At 37.1% G+C, this 16,775-nt stretch overlaps 1 protein-coding gene across 1 annotated transcript in view; it reads left to right on the top strand.

Annotated features, from left to right (window-relative positions):
* Ndufs4 (NADH:ubiquinone oxidoreductase subunit S4) overlaps positions 1-16,775 on the top strand; it is a 110,301-nt gene that overhangs the window by 67,216 nt on the left and 26,310 nt on the right. The window contains exons 3-4 of the mRNA XM_005356818.3: positions 3,683-3,855; positions 12,911-12,984. Of these exons, the coding sequence (XP_005356875.1) occupies positions 3,683-3,855; positions 12,911-12,984 (247 nt within the window). The remainder of the gene's footprint in view (positions 1-3,682; positions 3,856-12,910; positions 12,985-16,775) is intronic.

The following is a 16,775-nucleotide window of genomic DNA, read 5'->3' as shown; positions in this document are numbered from 1 at the left end:
TGTGTGTGTGTGTGTGTGTGTGTGTGTGTGTGTGTGTGTGTGTATGTGTGTGTGTGAGTGTGTGTGTGTGTTGAGCACACACATTGTGCCATGCTGGAGATTTAGTCTGTCCCTTATAAGTGCTAAGCAAACAGTGCCTCAAAAATAAATTTAAAAAGTTATGATTTTATTTAAATTGAACATAACAATTAAAAATTACCAATTAGAGCAAGTGGGGTATTTCAATTTGGTGAGGTACTTGGACTCAGACTTAATGACTTGAGTTCAAGTCCCAGATCACTCAAATGGAGGGAGAGAGCAAATTCCTGAGAGTAATCCTCTGACCTCCAGAAGTGCGCTGAACCTGCGCTCTCTCTTTCTCCTCTCTCTCTCTTTCTCCTCTCTCTCTCTTTCTCCTCTCTCTCTCTCTCTCTCTCTCTCTCTCTCTCTCTCACACACACACACACACACACAAAATTTTAAAGCTACCACATATTATTAATGCTTAAGCTTTCTGTGCTAATTGTACTCATTTTCTTGTCTCCTAGATATAAAGCACTTAGTTGCCTTTTATCCTAGATGTAAGAAAACCTAAAAAAACAAACAAACTAATGTCAGTCAGTGCGCATTGGATTTTCCTATGTGGCTGAGGAGATGGCTTACGGGAAAAAGTGCTTTGCGACAACTGTGTGAGCTGGAGTTCAGATCCCTCCACATCAGACTCGGCAGGGTCACTGGAGAGTGGGGGCACAAGACCCCAGAGCAAGTGAGCTAGCTTAAGTAGCCAAATCAGTGAGTTTCAGTTTTAGTGAAATGAGAAAACTACCTGACATGCACACAGGCACTCCACACAGTACACACAGGAATCCTGTTATGTAAACATATTTCTGCATTATTTTGGTAATTTCTCTAACTATGTAACCTGTAACAAAATAGCCATGCCTCTTGGTACAGCGAGAAAGATACTGTGCTAAGCAGGGAACTGGGTACTCACTGAATTAACAAAGAATTGTTCTTTTAATCTCAGCACAGATGTGAGCTGTGTTTCCTACTGTAGCTCTTTGGTTCATAGCATTAATAGACACACTACAAGTGAACAGCCTTCATAGAGGATACATGACACTGAAACAAAACTAACAGCACCAAAAACAGGTCACATGATAGAACCGTTTCATTCTCTTTCTTAATTGTAAGCCGTTATTCAAAAGTTTCTATATGAACTTTTCCCCTCCTTTGATAGTCCTGGGAATTGAACTCAGGGCCTCACATATGGGAGGCAAGTGTTCCACCCTATTCCTAATGATTTTAAATATTTTACTTAAAAGAAGATATAAATGGTTGGGGATTGAGATGCTGAATGGGTAAAGTTCTTGGCCTTGAGTTCAGATCTCAGAAGCCATATAAAAGCCAGACATGTCAGCATATACCTATATCCCAGCTCTGGGAAGAAAAAGGAAGAAGGAGCGTTGGGACTTGTTAGCCAGCCAGTATAGCCAACAGGTGAGATTCCAATTCAGTGAAAGACCCTGTCTCAAAATAAGATGAAGACTTGTGAAATCAATACCAACTCCTATGTTCCCCTGCCCCCCCAATACCAAATAGGAATGATATGATGAACCCTGATATGATTCTGATGGGTTACTATGATAGGGTGACCTACTACTAACTGTAGATTTAAACTCAAACTTATTTCATTATTGTGTGTACTGACTGCTACTATGTTTGGTGAATGTGTTTAATCTAGAACATCAAAATTCTATGCATTCTCCCAGTGAAGCATTTGTTAGTGGATAAATGTATAAAAAGTGAAAGAGATTACAGGTGTTTACAGTTGTATTTTCTCTGAAGTTGGGCACCTTTGGCATACCTTCCCACCTTACGGCATACCTTTACAGGATTTTTGTGTTACTCTTTCAGTCATTCACCATAGGGAGAGAAAACACTAAAGCTTTTTTGTTTTGTGTACAGTTTTAGACTTTGCCCAGTAGTGAGCAGTTTGACATAAAAACCACTGACTGGGTTTTTTTTTTTTCTATTTAAAATTTAGTAAGTGATTGTGCCTCTTTATTAAAAATTGCATTTATATTTTTACATATTGTATTTATATAAATATATGTATTTCTCTTTTGTCTGATACCAGAAATTTGGGGGAGTTCTGATGGAATCACCAAATCCTATCAGAGATGTCAGAATCCCCCTTAGGTTTGTTAGTCTCATTAATGAAAGAATTCAAGAATCTCAGGGACAGTTTAAGCTAGCCTTTAAAAGAGAAACCCCAGGGCAGCAAGCTGTATATCTTCATAGCAGCCAGGAGGAGGGAAATAGAGAAGAGGAAAGGTCATGCCATTTGAGTTAAGGCATCATGGAGGTCAGTCACATGATGGACAAGCAGCCACTTCTCGGTGACAGGAGCTTTAGAGAAAGACTTAAAAATTCCAAAGTACCCCTGGGCATGGTGGCATATACCTTTAATCCCAGCACTCAGGGAGGCTAGTAGCCTAGTCTACAAAGCAAGTTCCAGAACAACCAGGCTACACAGAGAAACCCTTTCTACAAAAACAAATTCAGAGTACCAAAGAAAGCAAACATAGGCTCTGGCAACCATCTAGAAGAGAATAAGGAAAAGTTAGACCTTCCTGAGTTCTCAGAACCTCTTGATGACTCCCTATAGGTACTACACTAGGGGATAGGAATTCTGGGAAGGAAAATTTATCCCTAATCAGCACTAATTACTCCTCCTGTCTCTTTAACTTGACTTAAGGTAAACCCACACCAGAGGGATGGTCCCTTGGAAAGGTGATTGGCTAGTATCATGTGATGTGGGATTCCCCTCTGTATGCTATGAATATGTTTTATTACCACTGGTTAATAAAGAAGCTACTTTGGCCTACAGCAGGGCAGAATATGGGTACGCAGGAAAACTAAACTGAATGCAGGGAGAAAGAAGGCAGAGTCAAGCAGACTCCATGTATCTGCTAAAAGAGAAGACAGACACCAGAATCTTACCTGTAAGCCACAGCCTTGTGGCGATACACAGATTAATAGAAATGGGTTAATTTAAGATGTAAGAGCTAGCTAGGAATATGCTTAAACCATTGGCCAAATAGTGTTGTAATTAATATAGTTTCTGTGTGATTATTCGGGTCTGGCAACTGGGAAATGAACTCACAGTCTCCATTTACAACCATGAGATTAATTCTTAAGGGAGGAGTCAAGGCAGATTTCATTCTTTTGGCTAGAAGGTAACAACTTTCCCTTAATGGGCCTTTTATGCTCTGTAACATCTGTTATCCTTACCACAAAGTAAGAATGCAGCATTGTCTACACACTCCTCAGAGATGACCATGGTGCCTTCAGAGGGGGAAGCAGGGGGAAGCTATTGGATACAAGAGAGTCTATCAAAGAAAGGACGGGATAGCATGATAAACTGTTGATAGTTCAGTGCTTAGCCACTTGCTTGGCCTACAGAAGGCCTCAGGTTCAATCTGTACAAAGGAAAGAAAAAAAATTGATAGCCCCTCTTTCACTGTACCCCCAAACTAATTCTCACCTTTACTATTTACAGATAGCACAGTGGAGATTCATAAAATAAAATATCAGGGTAAACAAATCAGAAAACAAGCATATAGAGGTGGGAAATGGGAAAGGTGCATCAGTTGCTATGCAGGGGTTCAAAGATGTTTACTTTCTCATTCTTCCTCAGGATATCACGACTTTAACTGGTGTTCCAGAAGAGCACATAAAAACCAGAAAGGTCAGGATCTTTGTTCCTGCTCGCAATAACATGCAGTCTGGAGTAAACAACACAAAGAAATGGAAGTTGGAGTTTGATACCAGAGAGAGATGGGAAAATCCTTTGATGGGTTGGGCATCAACGTGAGTACTCTGAATTTTGTTTTCGGATTTCCTGTTAAAAATAGTAAATTTTTTTGTAAAGTAAACACTAACTTTTCTTAGAGCTAGTAAGCTTGTGAAAATCCTTTTTAGTGCAGTTAGATTTTATTACAACCAAAAACATGGAATTATATATATTCTTTTATATATCTGTAGTCATGTTCATATGTATTTAGGATATAACGATAAACTGCAGAAGTACTATTTTTGGATACTGTTATAAGACAACATTCATAAATGATATGAATACTACTTGAAAATACTCTGGGAGTGATAGCAATAGTTTGGTGACACTAAGTGGTCTTTGTTTTGTTTTGGTTTTTAGTTTGTTGAAGCAAGCTCTCACTGTGTAGCTCTGGTCAGCCCAGAACTTGCTATAGACCAGATGGGCCTCAGTGTTGTGGCCGTGCTACCATCTATTTCCTTAGTGTGCCATCATGCCCAGCTTCGATTTATTTTTAAATTCAAATAATATTCCTGCATAACATTTATTTTGTTTATTAGAAGTATCGAACAGAAATCAGAAATTAGGTAATTTTGAGGGATACCTGTAATTTCCTGAGATTTTAGGATTAAGATTATAAATTAATTATAAAGTAATTTTTAGAACATAGTGGAATAAATTTTAGAAGACATCTTTTTCTGTTGCTGTATTCTGGAAGCTTTTTATTAGATATTCTTCAACATTGAAGTTTTATAGAATTATATTGAGCAAATTATATAAAACATAGTTTCCAAGAGTTGGTATCTTATATTTTATATTTCATGGAGCCTTTTGTAAATCATGTTTTTCCAGTGGAAATTTAGAAGATAATTCTTTATCCATACCTAGTGGTTAAAAATCTTATAATCATTCTTTTGAGTTCTGTGAGATTTTAATGTGTTCATCTGTTCCTGGGATTCACATACAAATGCATCTCCAGCAATAACAGATCCTGGTTCAGCATTGATACCTTTTATATTCTAGGTTGTTTTTGATGAAAACACTTTAGATAAGTGGCCAATACATATAATACCTGGGTTTTGAAGAATGGGGCAAAAGATAAGGAGTTTGAAACCAGCCTGGGTTAAAACAATGAGACACTATGAAAAAGGAAAAAAAGGAGTTGGGGTGAGGAAGGGAAAGAGAGAAGAAAAGGTTAAATTTTGTGAAGTTTACACACAGACACACACTCACACACACAGATGTATTTATACCATCACAACACGAATGACTGAGGCATTAATAGCAAGATTAATAATAGAATAAACATACAATGTATATACACTTTATATGAAACAGTCTTCAAATAAAGACCTAAAGAGAGAGAATCCTGTGTATTCTTACGCTTAGATTTGATGATGTATAGACAGTTGTGTAAAGGTATGCCTAGACTAAGGAGCTATGATCTAATTAATGGTAGTAACTCAGCTTTCTTTAAGTTTTCATCTGTAGCCCGTGTCTTCAGGGATACATTCCTTTTCTCTAGGTATAACAGTCACCTCTAGAATGAATATTTCATAATGACATCAGAGGAAGGTCAGAAACTTCTAATAAATATAGCCTGCTTCAGGATAGACGGGCAAGAAAGGACCAGAGAGACCTGACTGCTGCTAAAACATTTTCTCAAATGCCAGATATCACACTTTGTGTAGTGTCTTAAGCCTCATCATTTGGTTTAGTAAGTACATTTCACTTTGCTATGCTTCTGCAAATACCCTCCAGTTGTCATCATCATAGCTTTCCATCTAGAAACATCACACTTTGATTCTGAAATTCTGATTACTTAATTAATATATGGTTTGGAAATTACACACTCTCCATGCATAGTTGGTAAAGTTCTTTTCAGAATACAGTTTCTTCAAAGTAAAGTGTGTCTTTCAAATAAGAGAGCTTTTATATAGTTGCTTTGTCTACACTGTTGTTTTGCATCTTGAATATTTTTTAAAAATTGGTTCTCAGCCGGGCGATGGTGGCGCACGCCTTTAATCCCAGCACTCGGGAGGCAGAGCCAGGTGGATCTCTGTGAGTTCGAGACCAGCCTGGTCTACAGAACTAGTTCCAGGACAGGCTCCAAAGCCACAGAGAAACCCTGTCTCGAAAAAAGCAAAAAAAAAAAAAAAAAAAAAATTGGTTCTCTTTGCTGTCATATTAAGAAGTAACCAAAATTAGCTTGAAAAATATAGTATGAAGAACCATGACTGATTTGTTTTACCAAAGTAGGAACTGTCACATTTGCTGATATCAGAATCATTAGTTTTTCAATGTTTAGCTTCTCTTTTTTTTTGGGGGGGGGCGGGTAGGGGGTGTCAACGGTGGCTGTCCTTGAACTTGCTTTGTAGAGCATGCTGGCCTCGAACTCACAGAGATCCGCCTGCCTCTGACTCCCAGGTGCTGGGATTAAGGGCATATACCACCACTGTCCAGCAAATGTTTGTCTTCTTAATAACAAAAAAAAATAGTACATAAAGTTATTGTTATACAGTGAGTTTTGACTTCTTTTGTGACATATTTTAAACCTTTTTGTAAAACTGTTGATATTGGAAGGTGAACTTTTTGTACTTATAAGTTTATCATTTACAAAATTTTCATCTTGGGCTGCAGAGATGACACAGTGGTTAAGAAATCTTCAAGAAGATCCAAGTTTGATTCATAGCACGCACACTGTGTGACTCACACTTTGTAACTCCAGCTCCAGGGTAGTCTGACACCTCTGACTTTTATGGACATCTGCTTTCATGTGCACATATCTCCATATGGACACACATGCATACACATAATAACAAAACTAAATCCTAAAATTTTGTATCTCATATTAATGGCTTCACCATAATTTGGGTTCTCAAATCTACCTATATGTTATCATTATATATCTAATATTAGTATGTTGAGTGTAGGAAAATACTTAAAGCCTAGTTCTATATATGTCTGTAGGTTTATAGTTGTGTGCAGATGTGGTACCAGGATCAACTCTGTGACTTTATGCATGCTGGGTAAATATTCTACATCAAATCCACGTCTTCAGCTTAAAATTTTCATTTTGATGAGAGAACTACTTTAACAGGAAGAAGAAAGTATCTATTGAATTAATTTTTAGTACTGATAGGCCATTCTTGAATATGTTGAAAGAGAAACAACCATAGATCTTATACCTAAAAGACTTCTTTTTCTAAAGACCCAAAATTTTGCCATGTATGTGACCTAGATTTGATGAATTTCCCACCTAGTAAATTGGCCTTTGGTTTGAATCTGCCATATGACGTAACATGGAGGATTAACAGGGACCTAGTTCCAATGGGGAAGAAATTTTACACTTAAAAGCTCAAGGAACTTGACATAGCACCTAGAAAGAGAATCTTTGTGTTTGTTTGGAGATTCTTTTCCTGACTTGCAATTAATGCACAAACAAAAAAGACGCTGACTCCTAAAGTAGAGCAGTGCTAACAGAAAGGGCAGTTCTGCAGTTCTGATAGTGTCACAACAGAAGCTTCATCCCAGATCGTCATCCATCCATCCATCCATCCATCCATCCATCCATCCATCCATCCATCTATCTATCTATCTATCTATCTATCTATCTATCTATCTATCTATCTATCTATCTATCTATCTATCTATCTGCTTGATCCAGTGGAGGCATATAAGGAGGTTGCTGTGGAAGTAAGCTAATGAACATAGTTTTGGTTTTAAATGTAGTTTTCATTGTTACCTATTTGTACTATTTTATTAAAAAAATAATTTTTGAAAGGCTACTTTCTAACAATAAGTGTGCCTTGATGTTTGTTTTTAAGATTTTAAAATTCTCATTTTTAAATACTGTATTGACATTTTATATCTGAATGGCAAGCTTCTTATGCTCTTTTAATTACCTGAGTCTTTTAAATGTTAGAACTCAAAGGTAAAAGATTTATCTTTATGTAAACTTGAAAAGTATTATAAGAAACAAAAATCATCACAAGTTTGACCCAGGGTTTTTACAGTATAAATCTCCTTAAACCAACAGGAGAGCATAGTGGGGCCAAAATAAACATTCCTTGTCATTTAATAGTACAGCTAGTTGGATATTAAACTCATAGATTTCTTTCTTTTTTGATACTTATTTAATGTGTGCATGTGTATGAATGCGAGATCAGGTCATCACGTTTGGCAGCAAGCACCCTCAACTACTGAGCCATCTCATCAGAGAAGTATCAACTTGTCATTTAGTTTCTAGAAACAAGTATTTTGTTTCATGTCACATGGGCATGGAAGGCCCTCTCATTTAAGCAGAGGTATTCATGAATTTTGATGTTGTTAATTCTTTTGTTGCCTCATTATCCACATAGTATGCTTGACCTTCAACCCATAATAACACAATAATGTGCACAAGATTCGTAGGCTTGTCATTAGTCCTTTGGCTTATCAGTTAGTAAATAGTATTGTCTGTGCCATCTTTTCCTTTAACACTGTTTGACTTCATTACTTTTAAAGTTTGTTTGAATTATTTGGCTCAGTTTTGTAAATTCTTTAAGTATGGCCTACTTCTCTTTATTGGCTTTTGTGAACAAGTAAATGAGTGTTTGTAGTTGTAGATAGTAGTAATCTGGATACAGAGAATTATTGGCTAGTCCTCTCCTGCCTTCTATCCATCCACCATTGTGCACATACTTACTATCTCCACAGAAGAGAACTCAGTCAGTATAGAATGTATTCTTGTGGATTTTTTTTCAGTGTTTATAGGCATATATGCGGCTTTATAGGTCTACTGGTCAGACTTGATAGCACACGTTTCAGGATTGGGAAACTGATTGATGACATTCACCCACATAGAAGAAGCTGATAGAGTAACACAAGGTAGAGTGAGGTCATAAACCTTCAAAGTCTGCCCTAGTGTCCTGCTTCCTCCAGAGGCTTCTACTCCTAAGGGTTCCCTCGTCTCCCCACACATGGCACCAGCTGGTGACCAGAGATGCAAATATGTGAGTCTGTGGACGGGCATCTCTCGGCCAGACCTCTGCACTTAGCATTCTTTTCTTGTCAGAGGTCATTGAAGGAAAACTCTCAGTACAACAAGAAGGCTTTGTAGATAATTTATGGAGTCATAACTCCATTAAGTCAATACTTGTTAGATATTTATGATAATTTTCATACATTTATGTTAAAATTCTAAATGTCTACAAAATGACTCTTTTAAAAAACACCATAAAGAACAAGGAAATGTATTAATATATCCACATTAAGAAACAGCATGTCTGATATCCTAGAAGCGTTTAGCCTATTTTTGTATTTATTTTATACAATAATGTTCTGTGACTGGTGTTTTTGAACAACGTTGTATTTACAGGATGCATCCATGTTACTACTAAAGCAACACGTTGGTTTCAGTTGGTCTTTTTACATGTAATCTGAAGAATCCCATTTGGATCTTTTAATGAATGTGTGACTTCCTGATATTTTACTTAACCCTTAAAACAATAGGCATTGATTTATAAACACATTAGTTTATATCGTGGAGTATTAGTAATACACTAATTCTGATCCTTACTTGTCTTGAATTAATGACAGCACCTCTGTAGAGTTTTGTTCTGATAGATAGTCATATTCACTGGAACCAGTGAAGGATTGATTTTTTTGTTTGTTTGTTTGTTTGTTTTTTGTTTTGTTAGCCTTGCCTTGTAGGGGCATGGCTTAGTTCTGAAACTCACCATTTTAGGTTTAAAAGACATGGTCTTTCTGGCATTCCAGTGGAGAGTACAAGGTGCTCACAAGTCCTGACTTGTTTTAGCCTGAAGTGGACAGCTGCGATTTTTGAAATCGCTATTCAGTTTTTTCTCAGTCTTCCCAGACCTGTCCATTCATACACAGTGCAAAAGTTTACTGCTCTATAGATTCCCCGCTTCACAGATTTCACCCCGTGTGTCTAGATGCTCTGCTAGTTGGACTGTACTTGATCTTCAAATTTCTTGTGTTGACAAGCTATGTCTTTTTGCTTGACTTCTCTTTGTTCCTATCTGTCTAAACTAGAGAATTCCTAAGGGCAACTGTGAAACTGAATTCCTATATAGTTTGTTTTCAGAGAGGGCAGAATTCTCTCCAGTTATTTCTGCTTCTGGTCTCTCTCTTGAAGTTCTACTAATAAAAATTCAGAGAGAGAAATTGGGGTTCAACCTGAAGATCCAAAAAGCAAAACAGCCAGCCAGTGGTTGGCTCTTACCTCTATCTCAGTCCAAAATGGTGATTTTGCTTCCAGGATTCTCAGAATGAGATGTGTCTGAAAGCTGTCTCCTCCTGTTTTATACTCCTCTCTAGGGCTGGGATTAAAGGTGTGTACCACTGGGATTAAAAGCATACACCACCCGGTTTCTATGGCAACTAATGTGGCTGCTGGGATTAAAGGTGTGTGTACCACTGCCTGGTATGTAAAACTGACCAGTGGGGCTGTTTTCTTTTTTTTTTTTTTAACTCTCTGATCTTCAGGCAATCTTTATTTCTTAAAATACAAATGAAATGCCACTACACTCTGTCATCCATTTTTTCTGTTGAGAGTTTATAATTGCTATGTATGTATTTATTTGTTAGTCAGCTACACTTACTAAGATACAGGTTTCTTTATCATTATTGACTTAGAACCTCAGTAGTTGAGAATTGAGCAAATAGAGTATTGAAGGCGAATTTAATTAATCCAGGCCAGTGGGTACAAGAAGACAATTTTAATATAAAAGCACACTCACACACCCGGAGTTCAGCGATCCACCGTAAACCGGAAACAGGAAGGGCTCCAGTCCGCGTGTCCCAATTAATTAGTAAAAACATTCGCCCGAGGCTGTCCCGCCCCAAAAGGCGGGGTCTCTCTACAGAGTATAAAAGTAAAAATAGAAATATAAAGATTGAAAGGCACAGGGTATAAGAGATTTCATGGAAAAGATTTGTACTCAAACTAAGCCATGAGATGATTGCAGTGGATTTTCACATGTAGAGATGCTAGGAGAGTATTCTCAATGGAAGGAACAACTGCACTGTTGGGTAGGTGCAGGCTGTGTGTTCATAGAAACAAGTCTAATTTGACCAGTTGGTTACTTATGAGGGGATAATTTAAAATGTCTGGAAAGCCTTCTGACCATACTATACAGGGGCTTAAATGGTAAGGAGGTGGAAACCACCACAGTGGATGATAGAAACTGTTTGGAGTTTTGGCTTGGCACTAGATTTGGGAAATAAATAATTGGAAGATAAATGTTCGATGCTGGGATGGAATCAAATAAAGGAGACAGAAAGATTAAGATCTTGGTAGCAATATTACCTGGAAAGAATTATAAAATATACGACATGAAGGAGGAGAATGACAAAGCAGCTGGAAGAATGAGTGCTTGTCAACAGTTTCACCATTTAACCTACGTGTACTTCTTTATACGCAGGAAACTGAAAAGCTCTGTCACCTTTGGAGGAAATGGATCTGTTCTCTTGATTTCTGAGGTCTCTCTCCCTCTCCCTCTCTCTACCTCTCTCTCCCTCTCACAAGCACACACATACACTATTCTAAATGAAGCCAGTGTGTATGTTGAAACTCTTCAAATCACTTGTCATATTTATATTATCACTTCTGAAGATTACTAGTTTATTTAACCATCAACTGTGAAACCACATATACCTTGGAAAGTAGTATCACTACAAAAACATCATTCGATTTTAGAACTAATATAACTAGTCAAAAGAAGGGTTTTCTTTACTTAAAAGGGGAATTTAGTATAGGAATCCAGGCTTATAGGGATCATAAGGATTCCCAGAAAAGCCCACAGTTTATGACCAGAACTTCATCAGCAGCCTGTGGGGCTTCAGATCAGGGAGAGCTACTTGAGCTCTCTGCTTATGGCATATATTTTTCAGATGTCCAGGTTGCCCAGAGTATTTCTGCTTTTTCTTCTCAAGATAGGGGGCATAGAGTACAGCTAGTCTTGATTCTCCATCCCAGAGCATTGCAATTACAGGTATCTGCCTCCCATATTTAGTTTTATTCAGTCCTAGGGATTAACCTAGGGTTTCTTGCATCTAGTCAAGAACTGTACGAGCTAAGCTATGTTCCTAGCCCCCCACTTCCATAGTTTTGAGTAAGTTTCCAGAGAATGTCATATTCATCTGAGAGATTTACATTAAACATTTATAGCAAACATGGTTATACTTTTATAAACATCAAAATAAGGGATGTCAAGTCTCAGAATGTTTGTTCTTATTTTATAGACTTTTCCCTTAAAAGAACATTATTAGTGATGAAGTCTTGTTGAGAGAAGGTTCAGTTTTCAGGATTTGTATTATGTGGATGCTTCTCAACTACAATGGGGTTACTGTCCCAGCAAACCCATTATAAATAGAAAGCATCTTGAGTTGAAAATGTTTCCTACTTCTAACCTATTAGACATAGTAGTTTAGTGATGCAGTTGTTTACACTGTGGCCCAACATGGCTAACTGTTTCATTGCTGTTGCTCATCATTCAGGTGAACATTTAAAATTTGAAAAATAGTTCCTTGGGCCCAATGGTCTGACTCACTGGGTAAAATCAACTCCTGTGAGTGGTCCTGTGACCTCCACATGTACTGTACATTCACAGTGTACAAACATGAATACAAACTCAAATACTTTTAAAAGAAAAATATTTTCTGTTGTTATATATTGCTCTGTCACCATCAGAAAGTTGAAAATCTTAGGTAAAATTATCATAAATTAGAGGCTGTGTGTACTGGCAATTCTACTCGGCAGTAAATTTCTTAATATTGAAGTTTCTAAGGTCAGTTTGGGAATCTTCTGGGGTTTTTTAATTCAAAACTTTACACTGCCCTTTTTAATAGTGTTTAGTAGACCTTAGTAAAGAGAACTTAAATGTTTTTGAAATTATGGTTTTTATTATTATATAATACATACTAGAAAAATCAGACTTAATACAGAAATAAAGTATTTTTCAGAGATTATTACAAATAAAATATTGTCATAATTTTCTTGATATTAAACCAACTGTCTATTTTCTAAACACTGCATTTAAAACTTTGATTGTCTTGCTATTAAATCATGGGCATTCTTTCTTCTAGGGCTGATCCCCTCTCCAACATGGTTTTAACCTTTAGTACCAAAGAAGCCGCAATTGCCTTTGCAGAAAAAAATGGTAAGTAAGATTCCTTTCTTTCTAAATCAAGATAAGATTTTGTGTTTTTAACCTTGAAACCATTTAAGAATTTGAAGTGTGGACAGATACTTCGCTGGTCATTCACTCCCCACCAAGCCAGAGTTTGATCCTTGACGCTCACATGATAGAAACAGAGAACTCTCCCAGTTGTGCTTTGACATCCATGTGCATGCTTCAGTGTATGTTTGCACACATGCTCACACACAATAAATAAATGTGAAGAAAACATTCTTTAAGTAAATAAAATTTGACCTGAAAAAAAATCTTTCTGTATATCTAACCCAGTGGTTTTTAGGTTTGTTTCTACATCAAAAATTCTCTCTGTGCTGATCATTAAATCTAAAATGGAATGTCCAGTGTTACATGAAAGATCAATTTACATTGAAATAAAGACAGAGAGTAAGATCATTGGCTAACACTTACCTTGTTTTTTTGAATCTTCCTGAAAACATCCCTAATATTTACTTAATTAAGCTCTGATTGCATATCTCATGAGGTAGTCTGTTCCAGTTGTGACATTTCACTGTAACAGGCTTTCTTCTTTTGATCTAAAATTTAATGTCTGTTATTCTACCTGATAGCCTTTTAATTACTTGAAGGGAATTAACTGCTCTCATATTCATTCTAAACTTTCCTTTAAGCTTAAATGATTACATTTGCTGCTTTAGTAGATATGACAGGTCTAATACCAAACATAATTTCAACAGTACATTACATTTATGCAGCATAATACTATATTGAAACTTTTGGAAAAGCAATAATACATATTAGTTTGTGGTGATCTTGCTGTAAACAAAATTTTTAAATTATTATCAACAATAATTTTCTATTAGTAAGTCTGTAATATACTGTACTGAAAAGGAGGCATTACGGTCATATTAATCTATATGCTATTCCATTTATGAAATTATGTGTTAAATTTCATAGTGGCCTTAATGTGTTTTCATAGTTAAGAGTACTTGTAATGAACTGGAGAAGTGGCTCAGTGGTTAGAATAGTCTCTCAGGAATCTCAGGAATGACTGCTCTTCCAGAGAACCCAGCTTCTATTCCCAGCATCCACATGGTGGCTCATAGCTATCTGTAACTCATGCATGTAGTTTTCAGATACACACACACACACACAGGCAATACACATAAAATAAAAATAGTATGTATGAAATAGAACTGTCAGGTGTTCACCTGAAATGTTGTAAGTAATTGGTAATGTTTGTCTCTGACCCATACCTTCCTCCCTGCATCTGGCATCCTTGCAGTTTGTGTCTTTTACACTTAAATGTAATACTTACATCTGTAACTGAATGAATGTATTGGATTTGACAGTGCATATGTTGTGTGACTTTTCTTGGGGAAAATGTCAGCCAGTGATTATTCCCCCAGATTAGGCACCATCAACAGACCAAAGAAGCTATTCCCCCTGAATCTCCCTTAGTGTACGTTCATTGGGTGGATACTTCAAGGTAGCTGAATGACTAGAAGGCCCACCCATCCTGGGTGCCTCCTGCCTGGTTTGTAGGCAGCTCCACTGAAGAGTCTCCTCTGCCCAGTAACTGTTTATTGCTTCTGTAACTGCAGTGAGAGGCCCATGAGTCTTATAACTTTCTGAGCTTCCTGTTTCCTTGACTTCCTGAGCTTCTTTCCTTTTTCACAATGGAACAGTTGAATTTGAAGGAAATAGCTAGACAACATGTTAGGAAATCTCCTAATTTTTATATAGAAAGATATTTAAGTTCTAGTTGTGCCATTTGGATTTTAATCTATATTTGTTATCCTTTGAATTAAAAGATAATATATACACCTTAAGTACATTATTAGTATAAGGTATTAAATGTGAAAAATTTGTGTTATCTAATATATTTGAAGTACAAATCTGAAAGCACTATAAATGTTTTCTAGAATATTTGTTTTACTTCCTCATTTAGCACTACATAGGCTATAATTAAAAGTCTAAAGTCAGGATCTGAGGTACACAGGATAATGGCAGGGCATATACTGAGCATTCCCTGGGTTCACAACCAAACTAACTGTATCTGAGTCCATGGCTGGTCATTGTGACTTTGTACTTCTGTTTCCGTACATATAATGAGAATTGCTGTGAGGATTAAATGAGTTGATAAATAGCAAGTAATTAGATAGGAGCTGACACATTATGTATAAATATATCTTAGGTTGTTAGTAATAGACCAAAAACTTTTCTTCAGAAAGGTTTCTTAAGTGTGCTCTCCTTGGACACTTTTTGGCCAAGTTTTAAATTTCTTTAGATGTGAAATTGTTGTCAGCACAATTATATTATTGCTTTGATTCAAGATAGCATTTCTGTATTTTAATTAAACAGTTCTATTAATGTTTTCCATCCTTTCAGCTTTCTATACTTCATGTCTCACACCTTGCAAATTACTCATCTGGGGTTTGTATCATGACTTCAATAACAGGAAATCTAATTAAACTGTTAAATCCCTAGCTAGCCTTTCTCTAAGCGGTCACAAGGCGTATATAACTACGGTTGCTATGTGAATTGCAGGTGTGAAGTAGAAACTGCTGCTATTGAATCAGGTGATTCTCTAATTTGATTTACCTCTCCAGGAAAGAAAGTCGAGTATCAAAGTCAGTAGGAAATGTAACTTGGGAAAGGTCAACAGAGAGTGACTGAGAAAACTGCACTCAGAGTGGAGGGAAGTCTCAGTCTGCAGCAGTGCGGACGTCGGAGCCACTGCAGCGCTTTCACCAGGCCTGACACATACTGACATCCTGTTCCCAGGGAAATTAGGGCTTTCTCTGTAGGCTCAAAAATGTAAAGCTTTGCTGGTTTTCAGGATAATGCCATTCCTTATATTCAGTGTGGTACTTGTGATCTGTTATTTGTCTTTAACAGTTAGCATTATGCATCTTTAAGTAGAGAAGTCCTACTTTTTTCAGGTACAGTGGAAGCAAGGTGCCTTAGTCACTGTTCTATTGGGAGACACCATGACCCAAGGCAAACACGTACAAAAGAAAGCATTTAATTGGGGGATACTTACCGTTTAAGAGGTTTAGCCCATTATCATCATGGCAGGAGCATGACAGCAGGCAGGTTTGGTACTGGAGAAATAGCTGAGAGTTAACATCTTGATCTGCAGACAGAGAAAGAGCTGGGGCCTAGCATGGGCTTTGAAACCTCAAATCCCACCCCCAGTGACACACTTCCTCTAACAAGGTCACACTTCCTTATCCTTCTAATCCTATCAAAGTTCTACTTTTTGGTGACTGAGCATTCAAGTATATGAGCCCATACTGCCATTCTTATTCAAATTACTATACAAGGTGTAAGTAAATGGCTTAGAGTGTTACAGAATCCCCATAGCTTGAAGGCTCTTTCCTGGATTCCCCAGCAACCCTCTCCATATGATTTGCTTCTCATAGACCATTGTAAGGGACATATAAATGAAACTTCTTTCTTCTTTACCTAACATCATTTTATTGTGAGCTAATGCTGTTGAAAGTTAAGTGAACTAATGTCTAAATTACCAGATGTAGGACATTGAAATCCATCAAGCATGTGTGTATCACACACCTGTAATTCCTGCCCATGTGAGTTTGAAGCAGGAAGATTGAGAGTTCAAGATTGTCTCAGAGAGAGGGGGTGGGGAGAGGGAGAGACAGGAGTGCAAAAGCATTAATGTATAGACTGCTGGATTAAGAGGCTAGTAACTGGGATTCTAACTCCACATTGTCTTGCCACACAGGCTAGCTTGGCCAATCATGCATCACTGCACTTGGTCTTTTTTTTTTTTT

The sequence above is a fragment of the Microtus ochrogaster genome, chromosome 19, assembly GCF_000317375.1.
Source record: "Microtus ochrogaster isolate Prairie Vole_2 chromosome 19, MicOch1.0, whole genome shotgun sequence".
Lineage (NCBI taxonomy): Eukaryota > Metazoa > Chordata > Mammalia > Rodentia > Cricetidae > Microtus > Microtus ochrogaster.
This window is presented reverse-complemented; position numbering and strand designations above follow the sequence as displayed.